The sequence below is a fragment of the Leuciscus leuciscus genome (assembly GCF_965113295.1).
Source record: "Leuciscus leuciscus genome assembly, chromosome: 19".
Classification (NCBI taxonomy): Eukaryota; Metazoa; Chordata; class Actinopteri; order Cypriniformes; family Leuciscidae; genus Leuciscus; species Leuciscus leuciscus.
The window spans coordinates 10242486-10264800 of NC_138743.1; the positions used below are offsets into that span (position 1 = coordinate 10242486).

Below are 22315 nucleotides of genomic sequence, written 5' to 3' on the forward strand. Positions count from 1 at the left end.
TGAACCTACCGCTAAACCTGAACTTAACCAATGTGATGGTTATCTTAACCAGTACTTTCTTAGGTAAGTGCACGTACTGTAAAATATTACTTAACAAATTATTTGACATACCTCGGAATACCATGTAAATACTATACATATAGGCTACATAACGTAAATACATAAAATATTGCATCATTTAGGCCTATGGAATACATCATAGTGCCATAATTATTATCATAAAACTTAATTAAGTGTCATATAGTAGTGACACTACATTAATGATGACACTACAACAAAATGTTTTAAATTATTAGATAAGTAAGTCTGAAAAGGCAAAAAAAAGTGCTCTTTACCAGAGAAATGCTGCCATCTGGTGCGAGATCATTTTAAGCTGCAACTTATTCTAAATACGTGCGAATTGTATTGTTTTAATATTTTCTGATCGAGTTTTCATTTTAAAAAACCACCTTGAATAAAAAAGGAAAAATAGCATATTAATGTAAACAATCATAACTACTTAACTAATGACCGAGATGGCGTCATCCTCACCCGACCAATCACAGCTTTGCGTTTTTTACGCTGTCAAAACACGGAAGTAAACATCTGGTACTTGGGCACACACATGTTTTGCGCTACATTTGAGTGTACCTGTCAAATGCATTGATTTCTTAGTCTACTGTTGTATTAATTGTTGGGAATTTATCGAACTTTCGCCGTCATTGACAAGTGCTAAGCGTTTTACCTCAAACAAAAGAAGTTATTATTACATGTGTGATTACATATTTGATGGACTTTAGAGTCAATAGTACAATGACCTAGGCGCTGTTATTTCTGTATTATATAACGTTAATTATTAGAGAGTATGAAGTCGTTTAAATCTCCAGGACGTCATGGATATGCGGTGGAGGTTTCACCTTTTGTCGCTTCTACTGTCGCCTGTGCTTCCTCTCAGTATTATGGAATAGCAGGTAATATTAGTTTGCATGACCATGGTTAGATGATATTGACGTAAATGCCAATGAAAACCTCTTTTGTGTCTTTTAGGATGTGGGACACTTCTTGTGCTGGAGCAGAGAGAAGCAGATGTTTCACTTGTGAGGAGGTAATTTGCTTTCTTTTAGGGAAATAAAATAGAGCATATGCAGATATGTGTGTGTCATAGATCACCAAAACCAAAAGAAACAAACAGCAGACTACTGTTTAGTTTATGTATTTATTTGTTATTGTTTTTTGTGAAATTATGTTGCTTTTCGGTAATGAAAATCATCCCACAAATATTACTATGATATACAATTAAAACTGTATTTACAAATGTATTTTTATTTTATTTTTCATTAAGAATTGTATAATATTGGGGAAGTTTTCGTAATTGTCATGAAAGTAATGTTCCAATCCAACAAAATCGTGAAAATGGGTTCTCTTTTCTTTGAGAAAAATATAATGTATTATTATTATCATCATTATTATTATTATTTGTAATTATTCATTAAACATCTAGAATAATTTCTTTGCAGATAACACTTTGTTTTTGTATTATGAATGCATTGACATTCATACGTTTTTGAGGCCATTGTAAATCCGTGTAATCTTGCAGTGATATGAGGAAAAGTGGAGTCAGTGATGTGACTGATCGTTTAGTATCTTTTTGTCTCATGGGCAGTTTTGACTGGAGTAACGGCCTCTTCGATGTGACGTGGAGCGAGAACAATGAACATGTGCTGGTGACGGCAGGAGGTGATGGATCTTTGCAGATCTGGGACACGGCCAACCCGCAAGGTCTTCTGCAGGTGCTGAAAGGGCACACACAAGAGGTCAGTTCACACTTTTAACTTCCAAAACAGCATGCTAAAGCTTCCTGCACTTCATAACCTCTAGACTGCAAAACATCTGGCCTTACAGGTGTATTCAGTAGACTGGAGTCAGACACAGGGAGAGAACCTGGTGGTATCAGGATCTTGGGACCACACGGCAAAAGTGGTAAGTGGAGTTTTATGCCCGGTTGACAGTAATGTCAAAACACACAAGTGTCAGTAATAATGTTTTTACCATGTGTCACTATTGCTTTGTCTGTTATAGATTGTTTGATATGCACTCACTTTACTTTCACTTTACTGAAATGATGAATGATGAATGATGAATATAAGAATGACAGTGCCACAAATTTACATGAAACACCGCAAGTTATCCTGTCAACTACAACTATAATTGTGTTATCAAAACCATTCCACACATGTAGCGAGGAGTGTTTCAAAGAGAGGGTCAAAACGGGATAAACAATAGCAAATAGCCTATTACTTCTAAATTAGGATGTTTTTTATGTAAAAATATTTCTAAAATTACAAGTGGACCTCAAAGAACATTAAATTAAATTTACATTTATTTTAAATAAATGCAGTTCATGCAATACCGCACTACCGCAGTATGTATAATACATTATTTTTATTATTATTTAAAAACAAAATACAATCATAATAATTACTATTATTATAATTAGTATAACAATTAATCATAATAACTTCCCTCCCTCTTGCAGCAACATCTTATGGAAGCTTGTTTCCACCACTTTTTATGTGAGGAAAAAAAGTTCGAATTGTGAGCTAAAAAGTCAACTTTTTAAACTTTTTTTATTTATTTTATTCTGTGGCGGAAACAAGCTTTCATAACATCTCTTTTCTCTGATTACGTGTTTTTCGGTGTGAGGGCAGAACAACCTGTCACAGCAATAGCAAACCACAACAATCCAATTAATTTCCGATGGACAAAATGAAGTCCTGTCCTACAGTTATTTCTTGTTCGAGAAGCGAAGCAAAAATATCTTGTTTCACTCAGATATACATCACAGTAGAGAAGAAAAGACAATCGCAACTTCACAATGCTAAATACAAATAATTAAATGTAACTAACCATATACTCATGCATTGTTGGGATACCAAATTAAACAGATTTGTTTAACCTTTAAAAGAAAGATGAAAACATTCTTTCATGTGCATTGGTGATCAAACATACTGCTAATGATGTTACATGGTTGTCCTGTTTTCCACACAGTGGGATCCGGAGCGATGTCAGCTAGTGAGCTCCCTGCAGGGTCATGAGGGTGTCATATACAGCACCATCTGGTCTCCTTATATCCCAGCATGCTTTGCTTCAGCCTCAGGTAGGATAATGAGCTGTATCTGTTCTCCCATGAAGCTTGGAAGGATTGCTGCTTTCCTTCGGAAAATTGCTGTGTTGGGATGCTGACTAGAAATAATCTAGGGGTGATCAGACATGCATATGCAAGTTTGTGGAACGTGGTAGAGCAACACCAAAGTAAACCCACACAATGGGTTTGATTCCTAAGGAACGCATGTACTGATTAAATTTTTTTGGAAATATGCTGTGTATTATACTATCAGTGCAAGTTACCAGTTCAAGGGTCTTTTTGCTAATTATATTTTGAGAGATGGGAGAGGACAGACAATTTTGATGAGAAGAGGAGGTATGGGATCTTGAAACAGTGTTGTTTTACTATCATTAAGAAACTAGATTTTATTAATAATTAGATTTTTTATATATATATTGCCCATTTTTATTTTATGAAATTTGTATTTTATTTTTTATGTGTCCATATTTTTTTTTCATTTTTTTTTTATTTTTTGTTATTTTAGTACATCAAATTAAACTAAATGATAATGTTGCCTTGGCAAATAGCTGAAAGAAAACAAGTTTGTCTATTTTATTTGATCAGTTATCATTTATTTTATTTCAAGTATTTTATTTATTTTAGTTATTATTATAACCTATAATATAACCCTATACCTATGATAACCCTGTAGTAAAATGTCTAAAACCAAACTGTTCGTAAATTGCTTGTTTGTGTGTATGCCATGTTTTGATTTTTCTGTAATGTTTGGCTCATTAAAATTGCATTGCAGGCAAATGATACACTAGACTGAGCAACTTATAAGTTACAATAAATAAGGAAATACAGTTTGTGTTTTGAGACATGTAGCATCATTTCAAAATCTCATTCCCCTCAATATAATTAACAGAAGAAACAAATTGAGGTGCAGACTGAGCTTGTGTTATTTAAAGGGTTAAACCTCTAGTTGGTTCGCGTAGTGTTTTTGCGCAGCGCGTCTGTGTTATACGTCACCACGTAGGCTCACTATTGGCCGACGCTGGTCATGTGTCTGACGTGTAACACAGACGCGCTGCGCAAAAACACTACGAGGTCCAGAGAGAAGGAAATGAATAGTGGAATAAAGTCGTTATTTTTGTTTGTTTTTGCGCACAAAAAGTATTCTCGTCGCTTGATATACTTAAGATTGAGCCACTGTAGTCACTTGGACTATATTAACGATCTCTTTAATAACTTTTCTGGGCCAGCAAGTTTGGGCCACCTAGCAGTCTATGGAGAAGTGATCAGCTCTCAGATTTCATCAAAAATATCTTAATTTGTGTTCCGAAGATGAACGAAGGTCTTACGCGGTTGGAACAACATGAGGGTGAGTAATTAATGACAGAATTTTCATTTTTGGGTGAACTAACCCTTTAATTACGTCTAGTAGGCAAATGATTCACCTCATCATTCAGTACCATCATTCACCCCATGAGGTCAGCAGCGAGCTTTCATCATCCTCTTCAGCTCGCTTTTTTTCTTCAGTTTTGAATTTGAATTTAATGTGTTAATTTAGTACAATTAATTATGAGGAAAATAGCCCAAAGTAAATTTAGTTAAAGGGATAGTTCACCCAAAAAATGATTGTGATGAAAAAATGATGAATCATTTACTCACCCTCAAGTTGTTCTAAACCTTGAACGAAGTTCTCTCTCCTACTGTCTGGTTACCAACATTCTTTTAAAATATTTTCCTTTATGTTCAACAGAAGAATGAAATTCATGCATGTTTAGAACAACGTGAGTGTGAGTAAATGATGAGAGAATTTTTGGGTGAACTATCCCTTCAGCCATGCCCCCAAACATGTATCTAAATTCCCTTATTCTGTTTTCTGTGCTTCTTTCTATTTTTTTCTTCTTTTTTTTTTATTTAATATGAATTAGTAATCTGCTTTTGTTCTGGGAAAAAGTACATTACATTCATTCATAGTAGAGATCTGCATAATCATGATTGCATTGGATATTTGCTTTTTTTTTGCTTGTACTCTTGATTTTGCACAGTGATCTCTATATGTGTGTACTTGTGTAAGAAAACTCACAAGGGTCTCATGAGCACACATTCTTTTCAGATGTATCAGGGGTTGATGACCACATTGCAGCTCTAAACCTGCAGGCTTTGCCATCAGAGCACAGGGTTCATCAGCTCCAAACGGCTCTGTTGTGATCTTATCAGCAGCACATTGGGCCTGCAATACCCACTCACTGCTGATGTGATCTCAGAGTTCATCCAGAAATGAAAATTGTGCCATCATTTACTCACCCTCACGACGTTGCAAACCTTAATTTCTTTATTCTATGGAGCACCAATGGAGATATGCATCCCTTAATAATGCATTTTACGTATGAACGGTGACGAGGAGTCAAGCACCCTTTATTGTGCATCAGACATTAAAAACTGGCCCTGAATTCAGTGCACATACACACATGAAGCCCAATATCACACTCCTGTGCTGATGGAGGACCCTTTTCTTTTGCTATTAAATGTTGACACCGTGTGTGTAATGAGATGTGTCTGAAAATCAATACTAAATCCCAGTACCTAATGCCGAATGTGATCATGGGACAAGCGGTTTCCATGAAATGCCGCCTCAGCAAAGACGTTTAAGTTATATATATGCTGGCTTTTCTCAGCACAGAAACCACTTATGTAAGCAGATAACATAAAGCCAACATCAGGTTTTCACTTTCCATGTATGTGGCAACTTTCCACAGCTTTCATGCACAGATTTAAGAGGGCCGGTTGTGACTCTGAAAGAGTTTATGTATAAGCATCAGGCTTGCAGAAAGTTACATTCCTTATGGTCTCTTCAGTCTTCATGTAAATGCCAAATTGGTATTTTGGTATTTCAGTGTGACCAGTCTTTGCATGGACACTGACGTCATCACTCCATCACTCCACATGACTCCATAGCTTTCAGATCTTTGGTGAGACAAAAAATACACAGAATGTGCTAAGTCATGCTGTGTGATATAATGTATTTAAAATAAATATCAATAATAAAATTCTCTCTTAATCTAATGATATTTCATATTAGGGTCTAAATCAATTTGATATATTAAATTAATTTCATTAAATTAGATTTGTGGTCAGTCAATTAATAATTTTATTCAGCAAGGACACATTATCAATTGATCAAAAGTGACAGTAAAGGCATTTATTACATTACAATTTTTTTTTTTTTTTTAATTAATCTGTTCTTTTGAACTCTTGTATCACGATTTCCACAACATTATTAAGCAGCACAACTGTTTTCAACATTGATAATACAAATAAATGTTTCTTGGGCAGCAAATCTGCATATTAGAATGATTTCTGAAGGATCATGTGACACTGAAAACTGGATGATGCTAATGATGCTGAAAATTCAGCTTTGTCATCACGGGAATAAATTACATTTTACAATGTATTAAAATTGAAAACAGTTATTTTAGATTGTAATAATATATATGTACATATTGCTTGTATATTGGATCGTGTGCGTATATAGTAGTCTAAATATTTTTTATCTTACTTTTAATCTTAATTTAATGTTAATTTTCTATTTTGTTATGTCATCTGATAATGTATTCAACAGGGCCTACAAGTGCCGCTCTGCTTTGAAGAGACAATTTCAGCACCTCCCTTATCAGAGATTTCACCTCCTCCCACTCAGTGCAGTGATAGCAGGAGCCCTGGCTTCTCTGACGGGGATGCCAATGAAATCTTTAATGCAAAACGCTTGCATGCCAACAATCTCAGTGAGAGATCTGTTCCGCTAATAGAAGTGCCTAAAGCAGACCACATATCAAAGTTATTGTTAAACTTGAGCTTATTGAAATATTGACATAATTAATTTTCCTCAAAACCTTGAAACAATTTTTATTTCCATCTACAAGCTGCCTCCTACACATCGAGGCTCTGTTTGTGCTGTTTTCTGACATATTCTCATCAGCTTTTGGAGCTGGAGTGGTGGGGCATTGTGATTTAAGGATCTCAGCTGAGGATTTGAATAAATTATTTTCACACAATATTTGCTGAAAACAGGTTTACTCTTTGTTAACATTTTCATCATTTTAAAAATGTAAGATTTTTATGGTGGCTTTTCATATTTTCTGCATCTGTGACAAGGGTAAAATCATAAAAATCTATACATAAAAAGTTTTAAAATTAAAAAATAGATGATGTAGGCAATAGACATAGCAAAGTTTGGTAATGCTATCGAATTACAAAAAGAAAAATCATAATCGTATCTATAGGTCCCATATTTTAGATTCTCGGACCCTTTTTCCTGATGCTACAATGTTAAAATGGAACCATGTTGCAGTATATCGTGATACAAAAACACCACTCCGTTTAAATCTTCCTAGAGTACTTTAAAGTGTTTATGGGATAGGCTTAATTTATTGTGACTGCGCAGCTCAGGCAGGAACTCCCTGCGGGTCGCACTTCAGAGTGACTTTTATTTATTCCATCAGTTGCAGATCATCAGATCAATAGGGGTCACAATAGTCATTGGCGTAAGTCTCCTGAGATGTAATTAACTAGAGTAAGGCTATTAATTTAAATGGCGATCTATTGGATCGTCAATAAATGCAATGTATTTTGATGCCGTATTTAGGATTGAGACATATTTTTTTAACATATTTACTCCAGACTTGGTTTGTGTGATACCAAGCTAGTGTGTTGCTATTTGAGGTATTATTCATGTTCGTGCTGCAAATGGTACAAGATGAGATGCATACCAACATTTTTAATACTTTAGGGGTTTATTCGCAATAATAATAGAGATTCTTTCCTTAGCACACTTTTAAATGGTCACCATAAAATCCAAACTGACAATTCTTATTCTTTATGGAATATTGCAGTATTTATTATAAATGACTTATATGTGCATATCATTTTATTTTTAATTCATGTGCCCTCATAATCTTTAATCAAAATAGCTTTCCCTCCCTCTTGGATAGAACAATATGGAAGAAAAGACTATCGCGACTTCAGTTTCATCCCAACTTTAAATATTCATTATTGTCTGTGAGCTTTCCAGATATGCTTTAATATGGTTATGATGAGTTTATGTGGTGCTTACTTAATGCTTTAAGCTTCTGCATGATATATAGTTATTTATGTTTTTTTGGAACATCCTAGGTTATTCAAAGTGGGACCTGTGGTTTTAGGGATCAAATGAAAAATGTTCACCAGGCTGTTAGTACTACATTTATATTTCAAAAGTGAATGATTGGAACATTTACTGCTTACTTCAGAATAGAAATTCTGTGCTTCAAGAAGGTAAGATAAAAAGGCGTAAAAAGAGATATGACAAGAGAAATTCCCTTTAGAAATCTGTGGCCTGTGCAGCGTACAGAGGACTGGCCAGTGACATTTCCCTCTGCGCCCTTGCCCTGGGTTCATTCACGCTGAGTGCAAGTGGCCCTTGAAATGAATGTTATGGTTCAGGGGATTCTGCTGAGATCGCAAACTGGGAAATTATATGAGAAATTTTGTGGCTTTTTATAAGATTTAAAGGTCGGACGCTTGAGAATTGATGTTCATCTCTATTGCTATAGGGGATGGGACACTGCGAGTTTGGGATGTGAAAGCGGGATCCTGCCGGCTGGCCATTCCTGCACACAGGGCTGAAGCCCTCAGCTGTGATTGGTGCAAATACGACCAGGTGAGTATTTCCTCTATTCAGTTCATTGACTGTCTGTGGGCACAAATGGGATTTGAGTTTCGAAACACAGTTTATGATACTATATATATTTAAGTGGAGTTGTACCGAAGTGTTTCAGAGCACTTATGGAAGATAGACATAATGTCATATGAATATTTTCCTATGCATCTGTTCAGGAATGAGGTATGTTCAAAATGATGTACTGCTATTTCTTAAATTTCCAGAATATACAGTATATTACTGCACATAGTATGTTCTGTATCCAGAAAAAGTTATATACTTTTTGAGGAAATCATCAGACAAATGGCACATTAAACAAGATTATGATTATTTTTAAGTATTTAAATAATTTAAAGTATTAACGTAAACTAATGTTCAAAAGTTTGGGGTGGCTAAGATTTAGTTATTTCTTGAAAGAAGTCTTTTATGCTTACCAAGGCTGCATTTATTTGAAAAACTGTAATATTGTTTTATATTATAGAACTTTTTCTATTTGAATATGTTTTTACCTTAAATTTATTCATGTGGTGATGTGGCACTTCAGTGTCACATGATCCTTCAGAAATCATTCGCATATGCTCATTTGGTGCTTAGGAAACAATGCTCATTATTATCAGTGTTGAAATCTATCGAATTGTTTGTGGAATCTTTTTTTTCAGGATTTTTGGATGAATAGAAAGCTCAAAGGAACAGCATTTATTTGAAATGCATCTTATTTGTAACATTGAATGCCTTTACTGTCACTTTTGATTAATGTAATCTTTAAAAGATCCTTTGGTATTCGTATTAAACCACATTTGGAGAACTTAAATACAAACTTGAACATTTTAAATCAAATACAATTCAATTCTATACCTCCCTGTAAATTAAAGAAGCCTAATAGTGACTCATCCAAATGTATATAGACAGCAATATTTGGACATAAGAAACCAATTTCCTTTTCATGTACCTATATTCACAGATGGTTCGAAGGTGGGAAATAGTGTAACGTCAGCAATGGTGACTGGACATCAACGCTATGGAATCCGTATTCCAAAACAGTGCTAAATTTTCTCTGCTGAAGCACGTGCTTTACTTCTAGCTTTGGAGCATATTGAAAATACAGTACAAAAACATTCTATAATTTTTACAGACTCAAAATCTTGCCTTCAAGCAATGGACACTTTAAAAATGTATAATCCTTTAGTGGACTCCATCTTAACCAAAGTGGATTATCTGCTCAATCAGTTCTTCAGTATTATCTTTTGCTGGGTTCCAGGACATGTTGGACTTGCAGGAAATGAGCAAGCTGATGCAGCTGCCAAGGAAGCTCTTAATAAGGAAATGAATGAATGTCAAATTCCTCCCTCAGATATTAGACTGATTATTAACAGATATATTTTAAATAAGTGGCAAGAAGAGTGGCATATGTGCAAGAATAATAAGTTGTATGCAACTCATCCAGAAATTAAAACCAGGACTTTTCTCAATTTTAAAACTAGATATAGTGTCGTATAGGTCACACAAGGTTGACCCATGCTTTTTTACTTAAAGGTGAAGACCCAACATTATGTATGTTTTGTAGGATTCCTTTAACTGTCAAACATATTTTATTAGATTGTCCTGGACTTAACACAAGTAGAATGCTTTTTTATGAAGTTATTTCAGTTAAGGACGTTTTTAATGAGATTATACCTGAAAAGGTTTTGGATTTTTTATCATATGTTAACTTAAAAAAATATATTGTATAATATGACTTGCTGGTTATCTTTGTTCTGTTTTTATTGTATTTATATGATATTTGTGTTTTTGTAATTGAATTTTTGCCATGAAGATAGCTCTGATTGCTGACATGGCATTCAATAAAAAAGATGATGATATCTTTAAAAAATCTTAGTGACTCCAAGCTTGTGTATTTTACTAGATACCTGACTAAATTAAGCATGTAATGTAGTGGTCATGTGACCAACAATGTAGCATACTGTGTACTGCACATACTATTTATAAAAAAACCTAGTATGCTGTATAAATTAAATGGTGTGCAGTAGTGTTTAATTCCATTCATATTGTCTTTCAATTATGTAAAAAGATCATTTTCTCTCATTTCTATTCTGTTCTCAGAATGTTCTGGTCACTGGAGCCGTGGACTGCAGTCTCCGAGTGTGGGACTTACGGAACATCCGAAATCCTTTAGCTCAAATGGTGGGCCATTCTTACGCCATCCGCAGAGTAAAGGTATTTTTAGTTGGCTGGCCAACAAATTTTTTGTATTTTAGTTCAAAAGCTGTTCTTAATTTCTTCCAGAAGAGTGTCTTGAATCATGTGATTTCAAGGGTCATGCAAACTTTGTGTAAAGGGGGCCATAGAGTAACGTCACAAAACAATTTGAAATATTCCGCTGGATAAAGGGTGAAGAATCTACTACATCTGCGTTCAATGTTACATTAGTTTGATCATTGCTTTGACTTAAATTAACTTAACAAGTCTGTTGAACATTAATGAGGCTTGCAGCAGCTTCTGTCTGTGTGAAACTCAAAGCGTATTTCTGTACTGTATGTGACAGCTATGGATTTCCGTATATAAACAGATTATCTTTAGGGATCTGTGTAATTGATTTGGAGAAAATGTGAGCGCGTGAGTGTCCAAACAGTCAGCAATTATGTCGATTAAAGAGTTCAGTGCACTTTGCACCTGACCAGCCTGCTGCAAAACCTGTGAACAAAACATACACAACTGTTGAGGAGCCCCTTGAGGATCCTTGTATCTCCAAATGGAGCTGTGGGAATAAAACCCACTCCAGCTGGGTCAGGGTGAAATCACAAGCTGTTTCAAGTTAATGGTTTTGCTCTCAGCTTTCAGGTAATGTTGAAATGTGTGAAGTGAGGAGCTACGAACACAGAGTTTTGCTATTACACTGGGAATAGAGGAGGGCTGTGAAGCATGAGATTGTGTGTTGCTGAATATAATGATATCAAATCGCTTTTAAATGAACACTTTTTATATTATTATTGTCATCTTTACTGTATCAGTGATTAAGAGGTTCATTCCTTGTCTTTCACATTTACTGTTCTGCAGATTATCAAAAAACTCTTCCTGTAGGGTAATGACAATATTTGTGATGTGAATATAGATATAAGATCTCCAAGACCTAAGTTGATCAAATCATTTTAGCTTGCTAGCAAGGACAGTAAGGACAGTGGCTCACTACACATTGGGACACTGTTGACTCTGTTTCCGACGATAGGACAATGTCCTCATTGTACAACATCACCACTGGTATTTATGATCAACAGCAGAACTGATATCTTTCTGACATTATTTGTTTGTTATTTAAAATACATTCTAAATACTTTGCTTGGTACATAAACTTTATAAGCTGCAAATGAACTATAAATGTTAGCTAGATTATGTTCATTACCTGTCTAGCGATGTGTTTATGCTGAAATATTATTAAATAATGGTTTGTATTTTAATAACATCATCATTGTGTGTAGTGGGTTGGCTCACGTGATTTATGTTTCGTGCTTCAAAACTTCCGATAAGGGAACATAGTGAGCATCGATGCTCCTTGGTTTTCATGGGGCATTGTGGGACTTTTTTAGGCAGCTTAAAATGGCCGACTCCCTGATTACGGAACTGGGGAGCTGATTGAGACCCACCCGTTGACTGAAACCTAAACTAGACAGAAACTGAACATGACCGTGACACTTACTGCATACTCTGAAAACTGAACAAATATTAAAGCAGAAATTTGAACACATTCTGAGGGTTTTTTGTTGTTTATATCTACCAAATGATGCAAAGATTTGGGCCACATTTAGCTTTGGTGTAAATATTACATTTTAATGCAGTGTTCATTGATAAAGATATCAGCATGCACATCAATTGATTTATTATTTTTTGTCCAGCGGCCACTGTATATTAATTCTTCTTTCATTTGTCCATCCTTTCTAGTTCTGCCCATTTTACAAGACCGTCCTCGCATCCTGCTCATATGACTTCACAGTCAGGTAAGCCAAATGTTTGACCACAGATTATCAACACAATTCTGATTATCAACACAAGAGCATGTTTGCTACTTTTTTATATACAGTTCTATAAATCTAGTGCAAAATTGTCCTAGCGAATCGGAGGACTGGAACTAACTGTTGTTTGATTGAATGAATTAAACTCCGCAAGATGAGCCCATTTTTGAATATGTTATTGTTCTCTCTCTTTCCTGTGAGAGTTTCCTTCCTTCACAAAGAAATTACATCTGTTTACAATCTTACACTGAGCACTTAAAGAAAAAGATAATTGAGATTTTTTTTTTTTTTACTGAAATGATGTCTTCCATCAAAAACACAGTAAGATTTCCAAAGAACCTTTCCACAGTTTTCCATTAACTATTCAAATCTACTCGTCCATGTTGAGGACAGATGATCTTTCCTAGTGGCCTTTGGATGAATGGTGAAGTCTGCATTGCTGGCACGGTTGCAGAAGAACTGATCCCTTTGCCATCAGACGGGGTTGTAAAAGCCATTGATTTCATTTCAGGGTAGACTGTTTTATTTCCTTTCGCAGTGGGTTTTATTCTGTTAGTGCATGGTTGTGTTTTTATTGAGCGTGGAGATTATTGCATTTTTGCACTGGGAGAATTATCATTAATAGGACCGTCAAGGACGTATCAGCAGAAATCACTGTTGTAAAGCAAAAGCCAATTTTTGGTTTCATTATTTCCAAGATTGCTGGCTGCCTAGTCGCTGTAATTTGAAAAAGGAACCACAAATTAGTTTTATACAAATATACCCGCAGTCTTAATAACCGTTAATTGTGATAAAGTCTGATAGATATTTTTAGGCCTTTGAAGAACATACTAATTATAATACTGTAGTTAACAGAAGACATTTCATGATTTGTATGCCTTTATGCTCCTGCCAGACATCTAGTAATGTTCCAGGTTCAATGAAGCTCTACCACATAATTTGTATAATTTAGATAACACTTTTTTGTAGAAAAATTAAGTGCTTTAACAAAAATACTGCTACACCTTTCTGTTTTTTATTTATTTATATATACTAAGGGACATGTGACTGTGGTAATTGACAGCCTGTCAATAAAGCTTAACTTGTTTTGAAAATTAAAAAAAAATCATTCCTTAGTTAGTCTGTTCTGTTGTGAGAGCCCCATAATTTATAGAGGGATGGATGGTTGTTGTCCCTAAAAAGTGACAACAGATCTTTGCCGTGGCTGTTAGAGAAAGATTGCAGAGAGCACTTTATCTGGGCTGACAAGCTTTTAAAATGAGAATTGACTTGCACATTGAGCAGTGGTCTTATTAGAGGTGAGTTTGATTTTCCTTCCATCGATGCTAGTCACCTTATTGTTTAAACATTGTTTATCTAAGCCTGGAGGCTAAATGTGCCGGCCGATCTGTAAATAAACACTGCGAATTTCTGTAGTACGATAATGTAAACCTTTTATACCACCCAGTTCCCTAGTAAAAACAAAAGAAAGAAACCTGTATTAAATTATTCATGCATCCAAAAAGCTGATATAATGGTAATAAATATATGTTTATGTGTGTGGTGGGGAGAGTCTGTATGCTAAAATTCAGTTAACATCTATCTATATATATATTTGCAAATCTGCAGATTTGACGGCTACACATTCATGATGTGAATCTCCCGTTCCAGCACATCCCAAAGGTGCTCTATTGGATTGAGATCTGGTGACTGTGGAGCCTATTTGAGTATAGTGAACTCACTAGCATGTGCTAATTTGAGCTTTGTGCTTTATCCTGATGGAAGTAGCCATCAGAAGATGGGTACATTCTGGGATGGACATGATTAGCATCAATACTCAGGTAGGCTGTGATGTTTAAATTATGCTCAATTGGCACTAAGGGGCCCAAAGTGTGCCAAGAAAATATCCCCCACAAAATTACACCACCAGCAGGGTGGGATGGATCCATGCTATTATGTTATTTACGCCAAATTCTGACCCTACCATCTGAATGTTGCAGCAGAAATCGAGACTCATCAGACCAGGCAACGTTTTTCCAATCTTCTATTGTCCAATTTTGGTGAGCCTGTGTGAATTGTGTCCTCAGTTTCCGGTTCTCATCTGACAGAAGTGTCACCGGTGTGTCTTCTGCTGCTGTAGCTCTTCTGCTTCAAGATTTGATGTGTTGTGTGTTCAGAGATGCTCTTCTGCAGACCTCAGTTGTAACAAGTGGCTATTTGAGTTGGGGCCGGCTCACACAGAACGCGTTTTTTCCATTCTACTGCGCAACTTTTCTATTGTTTCTTTATATAAACACACGCTAGACACAATTGTTTGACCATTGCGCTCGCATCTCTTGTCTTTTGCAGTGGAGCACAATTTATATATTTGTTGTAAAAATCGAATATTTGTTGCAATGCATCTCATTTATGATCAGATTTTCCATAAAATTGTAGTCAGTGTGAATGGCCATATGCAAATTGCATAAGGAGCTATATTAGTATTACTGTACCTAAATTAAAAGATTTTGTATTGAAAATTTTATATTTGTTAAACTTTTAGTTTGTTGTCATTTTCTCAATTCATTTAAGATAAATTATAGCTAATTTGCTTTAGAACTGGTATTTGTGGTTTTGCTTTCATAGAAATCAATTCTAATGATTACAGGAAATTTGCTATTTGAATAGGAAAGGCACTCATACTTAACCAAGGTGTCATTTAATTAGTTTTACATTCAGAGTAAACTGCGATGATACCGACCGTGAGGTAATTACCAGAAGTGATTTCCGCAGGAGGAACAGAACAACGTGGATCTTTTTTGTTCCCTTGCATTAAAGAGAAAAGTGTGTTTATTTAAATACAAAGCCTTTTTGAAGGGTTTGTGTTCAAAAGAACATGTGAGCCACCTGCTGCCACACACACCTAGCTGTTTACTTAACCCAGTCTCTTTTAGATCTGTCAGGTTTCGTTTACGGGAGATAAGGTTTCCTCTTTCATACATGACAGCTGGCTTTTCTGAGTTGCTATGATGGCAGTTGCTAATACGGGGTGCTGTACAGAAGGAAAATTGTCTTTCTGTGTGTTATTTAACAACTAATTAGGCTGGGATATTGGTTTCGCTGTATTGTTCTCTGCTTTTTTCTTTCTTTCTTTCAATGACAACAGTTTGTTTAGGTTGATGCTTGCTTGATGCATCTGGATAGACATCTAAACTAAATAACATGTAAATTACTAGAGGTTCTGACAAAATTGGAATTACTGCAGTCTATATCAAAAATATTTAATTAATTTGAATTATTATCTTTTTTTTAATCAGTTTGAATGAATGATTCAATGACTCACTCATAAAGACTACACTTTTTTCATTACTGGATGAATCAGTGTTTTTTTAACAAATCTCTTGAATGAATAATTCAATGTCAAATAAATAGTCACATGTTGCCACCTACTGGTGTAACGATGTAATTGATGCGATCTTTATTTGAAGCGTCGAGTTACTTTCAAAAGGTGATTTAATCTATACTGAACGCTACCATAAACATCAGTATTTATATTGAACTATAAACTTTTATCCCAGCACTTTTGTGATCATTTGAATTATTGTTACACAGAAATAACGATACTGTATGGCTACTACCTGACAACTGCAGGCAGCCCCAATGCAGATTTGGATGTTCGCTGTGATCGTATCGCTCAAAGGTTTAATAGACATCTAGCCGAATCAATGCTTGGGTGTTTGAATCGATATTGCGATCTTTTAACGATTAATTGTGCAACTCTATGTAGTTGTATTTAATTTGGATTTGGTCATCTGCATTTTTCTGCAATGACTGTGGGTGAAAATCTGTGCTTATAAATAATATCCTTCACTTCTGCTCTATGGCAATGTTAGTATTAATGCCTGCCTAATGTTTTCTTTTAGACAGGGAGTTTTTTTTCCAGAGAGGTGATTTAATTACATTTGCTGAATGGATCAGTCGGGGCCTGGTGAGCCAGGGCTGCGTCAGGGCTTTCAGAAAAGACAAACGGCCGTTCAATTAGCATGATTGCCTTCTGCTGCTCTGCGTCCACAGATTCTGGGACTACTCCAAGAACCAGCCACTGCTGGAGACACTGGAGCACCACTCAGAGTTCGTGTGTGGCCTGGATTTCAACCTGCACATCCCCAACCAGGTAAACTCACCAAAACACACTACTGTGGGGCAACACTTATTGACTTCAGTCTTCACTATAGTGCTCATATACTGTAGGCCACTTGGGTTCAAATCCAGTTTAGCTCCCATTTTCATTCCACCTAATCCAGACGTATCCTCCCATGCTCTCCTTTCAATAAGTGGCAAAAAGGAAATTAATATTAGGAGAAAGTTCAGTAAACCAGCAAAAAGGCTCGGAGCAACCTTGGACTGTAAGCTTAAGTAGTCCAAAAATGCCACATTGTAATACAAAAAAAATGCAGTGTAAAAAAAAATATGTGCAAAAAATGTATGTGAATTTTAAGTGATCAAAAAGTTCTTTTATAACTTGTCATCACATGTATTACAATGATCTATTGACTTGATACCACTTCAACATTATTGGCTTGTGGTAATATGGTTGTGGTAATATGGGTGTGGGCATATAAGATTGACTACATTGTTACTTTGTTGCACACTGAGGAAGGCACGCGCCGAGATGCGTCTGTGCAAATACAAATAAAAACATATTTAAGCATAGTGTGGCCTCCCTCCCACTTTATGTATTACAATGATCTATTAAAATATATGTAGGTAAATATTGCTGATTATTGACAAATTTTGTTATATTGGTAAATATAAATGAAAGTGAAATATAATTTGTCCGCGTGTTCATTTAGTTCATTTAGAAATGGCCATTTCAGAGCAAATACATAAATTATGTATCATAAGTTATATATCAAATATCATCAAAAGGCTGAACAATATTGAGATCTGTTTGTTTAACACTATATCTTACAGTCTTGCTTTCTGTGATCTTTTGTGACAAAAAAGTATGTTTAAAATATAAAAGAAATAGAGAAGAGTTAAATTGTAATAATATTTCACAATATTACTGTTTTTCTGCATTTTTAGCCATTTCAGAGCAAACACAAAAAGTATAAGTTATATATCATATATTTCCAAAATGCTGAACAATATCTTTTGGCTATATCATAGTCTAACTTTCTGTGATCTTTTTGTGATCTCTGGTGATTGTTTTATTTTTTTTTTGCGAAACCTGCAATTTAATGACATCTGTTCTGATGGACCAGTAAGTGAGAAACTTAAATCAATATTTCCATGACTCCATCTGCAGCTATCACTTTTTATTAACCCTCACTGTACGGCCTGGTCTGTTGACCTCACTTCAACTGAGATGTCTTGTCTGCTGCGGAAAACATTCATCCGTGGAGAGGTTGTATGCCATGCGCACATAGAATCGGTCACGTACAGTAACTGAGCACTCAGCTCATTGAGATGTGGGCCGCTGTCCTCTGGGGAGCTGGTCCTGTCTGACATCAGCACTCACAGTGATGAATAAAAGTCAGAGCAGTCAATGAGCCATCACTGAGCTGACACGAGATGTCTGCAGCAAAACCTCTCCTCAGCTCCACTGTGTTTTTTTCTCAGATTTAACATTAAAGCTCTTGCAAACTATAAGTCACCTCAGACCCTCTTTGAAGCCTGTAAATATAAAGGTCTTTCTTTCCATCTGTTTTACATGGAGCATGATGCATTAGATTTGTTTGATTGATTTTCAATTAATTTTATGCAGTCAAGAGAAATAAGTCATAAGGTAATTTCATTGTATGCAGTACTGGAAAGTAAGCTGTTATATATCTAACTGAAAATGCATTGTGCCACTTAATATTGGTGTGTTCAGTGTATTTTTTTGTTGATTGGAGTATTCTGTCAAATGTTTGGGGTAAGAATTGTCTTTTGGAGAAAAAAAAAAACAACTTTTATTACACTAGGAAGCTTTAAGTTAATCAGGGGTGACAAAGACATTTATAATGTTACAAAAGATTTCTAATTCAAATAAATTCTGTTCTTTTGAACTTTCTGTTCATCAATGAATCTTGAAAAATGTATCACAGTTTCCAAAGTTTTCAACAATGATAATAATAAGAAATGTTTCTTGAGCACATATTAGAATGATTTCGGAAAGATCATGTGACACTGAAGACTAGAGTAATGATGCTGAACATTCCCAGGAATAAATGACATTAATACATTAAAATACAAAACAGTTATCTTAATATTTCACAATGTTATTGTTTTTACTGTATTTTGATCAAATAAATGCAACCTTCACCAAGGCAGATGAGACTTCTTTTAACATATATATATATATATATATATATATATATATATATATATATATATATATATATATATACAGTATTTCATTTAATTTAATAAATAAATAAAAGTTTACTTTATTTGATTGCTTAGTTTTTTTATCACAATCCACATCTCGGGTTTGAGCTTCTGTTTCAAGGCCTAAAGATTCCTTTTTGCGCTGTCAAAGCATCTTGAAAGTTATTTACATTATTTTCAGGATATAATGGCTTTGCCATTACCCTCACATCTCATTTTGGTAATGTAGAGTTTCCTGTCAATCAGAATGCAAATTTGGGACGCTTTTAAGCTCACTTAGATGTCTTGCCCATTTTGTGAGTTTCTTACAAGACGTGACGAGTCTCTTATACTAATAGCGCGCAACTGGAGAAATCACCAAAAATGGACCGCAGTGTGTCAGCAAAATTGCTGGATTGGAAAATTCTGTATGTATGGATTCTCTCTTATTGTTAGTTCGGCGTGGGGCGTAAGTGCAGCTGTTGGCAGGCTGCAGGTGGTGTGGGTTGTTCCTGCAAGACGAGGGCAAGAACTGTGAAGTGCTTTTTCTACCGCAGCCTCCCTGTTCTCTGCCAACCGTACACACAAACGCACGCACATACACACCTTGTGCTGCTCGTAGGTGCTGTCAAGGCCAATATCCAAACCCACAAATCAGTCTGAGCCACTGTTAAATACTCACGCATATACATTTTTAACACGACCAGTGTCCTTTACTGGCTAACCAGGCCTGATTATAGGTCAATTTCAGTTATTTCAAAAGTTTATGCACATACTTAGACTTAAAAACACACATTCTCATTGAAAATATGGTTACTATACTCATACCTTACTATATTCATATCAGTTTGATTGATCACCTCTGCTCAGATTTGCTGAACATCTGTACATCTGCCTTTGAACAAAGTGAAGTATAATTATACTGTAAGCGGTTCTTGAGAAAAAGCCCTGCTCCACCTTCATCTACACCCACAGCAGGTGATGCATCATACTTTGTACCTTTTGACAGGGAGCTAGAACGTTTCTGCCAAAGAGGACATGTATTCTGTGCTCAGATATTGTTCCTCAGATGAGAAGAACGGAGCTCCGAATCACATTCTTGCTCTCTTGCCTCCAGTTATATTGAACGTTGTGTTATCAGCTGACCACCCGTTCACTCCTCGCGCCGGCTCCGCCTCAATCTCTGCATCTGGTTTTTCTGCACTGTGGGCTGCTCTCTGGCACTCGGTCTCTGTTGTGCATTTTGCAGTTAAGTAATTAATGAAGGACTTTTCTCCCTCAATGGGTGAGTCACAGGCTGTCTGCTGGAGCGCTCTGGAGTAATGAGACACGGAGAAAAGGACTGCAATAAAGGGACCGGAACTTTGCTTTGGCATCACTATATCACTTTCATATTGTCATAGGACTCACTGTGCCTTCTATTCTATTCCTTAAAATCTATTCCAGTCCAGGGAATTATTTTTGTTTTCCTTTTAAGTTAGAGAGTAAAATAAAAATAAAAATGTAATCATAAGTTCATGTCCATGTTATGTCAGCTGCCCTTATTAAATTTGTCTTGATATTTCTATTACGATTTTTAATGAGGAAACCATAACAGAGGTTCTTTGTTGAGTTGTACATGGTACGGTAGCAATTTTTTGTGCGCTTGTATTCCTTACATGCTCAAAAGGAGAGGCTTTAAAAAGTCTTTGAAGCAGAATCAAAAGAAACAAACCATTCCAAGCAAATCATTGGCTGAACATCATTATTGTGCATTTCAGTAAAGCAGCATGTGCATAGAAATCCCTTTGTTTCTCAATATCAAGGGTGCTCTCTCAGCACTGCTTGAGTATCTCTCTCTCTCTCTCTCTCTCTCTCTCTCTCTCCCTCTCCCTGATGTCCATTTGTAATATTAGTAAAGTTTGTTGTGCTACAGTGATAATTTATCAATGTTATTTTCAAGCACTTTTATCGAAAAAGATAACGAATTTCAGAAGTTCTCAGGAAATTAGCGTAATATTAGCATAATGCCCCAACAGCTTTTGCTCTCAGAGGTTCAGATTTATTAATAAAGCAGTTGAATCTAAATGTTTGCTTGTGCACAGTTCATTTTACAGAGGACATCTTCCTGAACCTGGAAGAGTACACAAAAGACTACTTATCACTGTCAAATGTTCTGCTCAAGTCGCGCTTGCAAAGTTGGTTCCGATAGATCATCCGCATTTTTAGAATCCGACTCAGGCTCTAAATGAGACGGTCAAACCGACGACATTATTATTAACTGTGTGATTACAATTGCTTTAGAAGCCTTGGAAGGGCTTTGTAGAAATCAGCGTGTTTCAGATACACTGGGAATAGAGGAGTTGCAATAATGTACAGTATGTGAAAAATAATGTGTTTTTTTAACATTAAAGCATGTTAACCTTTTATATTACACCTTATAATCAAATCAATGAAATGCCTAGTCCATGAAAATTTTGTGAAAATAATAAAAAATGCTGATGGTGGCTGGCAACTTTTCTTTTTAAATGCTGGCGGGGAAAGAGTTAATGTCCTTAGTTAATTATCAGATTTTTTACATTACATGGATGCCATTCTAATTGTTCCCTTTTTTTTTTTTTTTACAGGTTGTGGACTGCTCTTGGGATGAGACTGTAAAAGTCTTCACCCCTTCATGCCTGGCCGCCCAGTAGGAGTTGATGCACCAGAACGATGGGTCCGCAGCGCACAGGGGAGTCACGGCTCTGTTTTAATCACAGGTGCAGAGTTTGCCAAGATTTCACTGCGGTTTTCCTAATGACGCTATTAAAAGGAGAACCCGTGGGACGGATCAGGATCATTGCATCGGGAGCGCAGTACAGAGGACGGGGAATCTCGTGCTGTCACTGAGTGTGAAAACTGCTCGCTTTCAGGAGTGTAATGTTATTATAGTGTTTCTTAAGTGTAAAATCAAACTAAGTGAGTTTACCTTGAACAGTGAGTGCCTTATTGTTGTCTAAAGCTCATTGGTAAATTATGTAGTACGTATTTTTGTTCCCTACCGGATTGCTTCCAGTTTGTTAAACTGATATTAATAAATCAATGCAATTTTTCATTCTCAATCAAATGAGATTGAATCATACTCAAGTCAAATGATGAGCCTGGTTTGTTAAAAATCTAATTAATATTTGTATTATTGCTTCCAGCACTTTGTTCAGTTTAGATTGCAGCAGACAAATATGTGAATAT

General features: G+C 35.7%; 1 protein-coding gene across 1 annotated transcript; it reads left to right on the forward strand.

Moving 5' to 3' along the window:
* The first annotated feature begins 553 nt into the window (after positions 1-553).
* Positions 554-22213, forward strand: pex7 (peroxisomal biogenesis factor 7). The gene is made up of 10 exons (XM_082148288.1): positions 554-950; positions 1027-1084; positions 1643-1793; positions 1882-1959; positions 3028-3136; positions 8686-8792; positions 10893-11006; positions 12726-12781; positions 16829-16928; positions 21715-22213. Exons 1-10 carry the CDS (start codon positions 845-847, stop codon positions 21778-21780), a joined length of 945 nt encoding a protein of 314 aa, XP_082004414.1. The 5' UTR covers positions 554-844; the 3' UTR covers positions 21781-22213.
* Positions 22214-22315: the final 102 nt, after the last annotated feature.

Excerpts from the sequence above, each read along its gene's own strand:
- pex7 (XM_082148288.1), top strand. The coding sequence starts at position 845 with ATGAAGTCGTTTAAATCTCCAGGACGTCATGGATATGCGGTGGAGGTT. Across the intron at positions 1,085-1,642 it reads GATGTTTCACTTGTGAGGAG|TTTTGACTGGAGTAACGGCC; the intron begins GTAATTTGCTTT and ends TCTCATGGGCAG. Across the intron at positions 3,137-8,685 it reads ATGCTTTGCTTCAGCCTCAG|GGGATGGGACACTGCGAGTT; the intron begins GTAGGATAATGA and ends CTATTGCTATAG.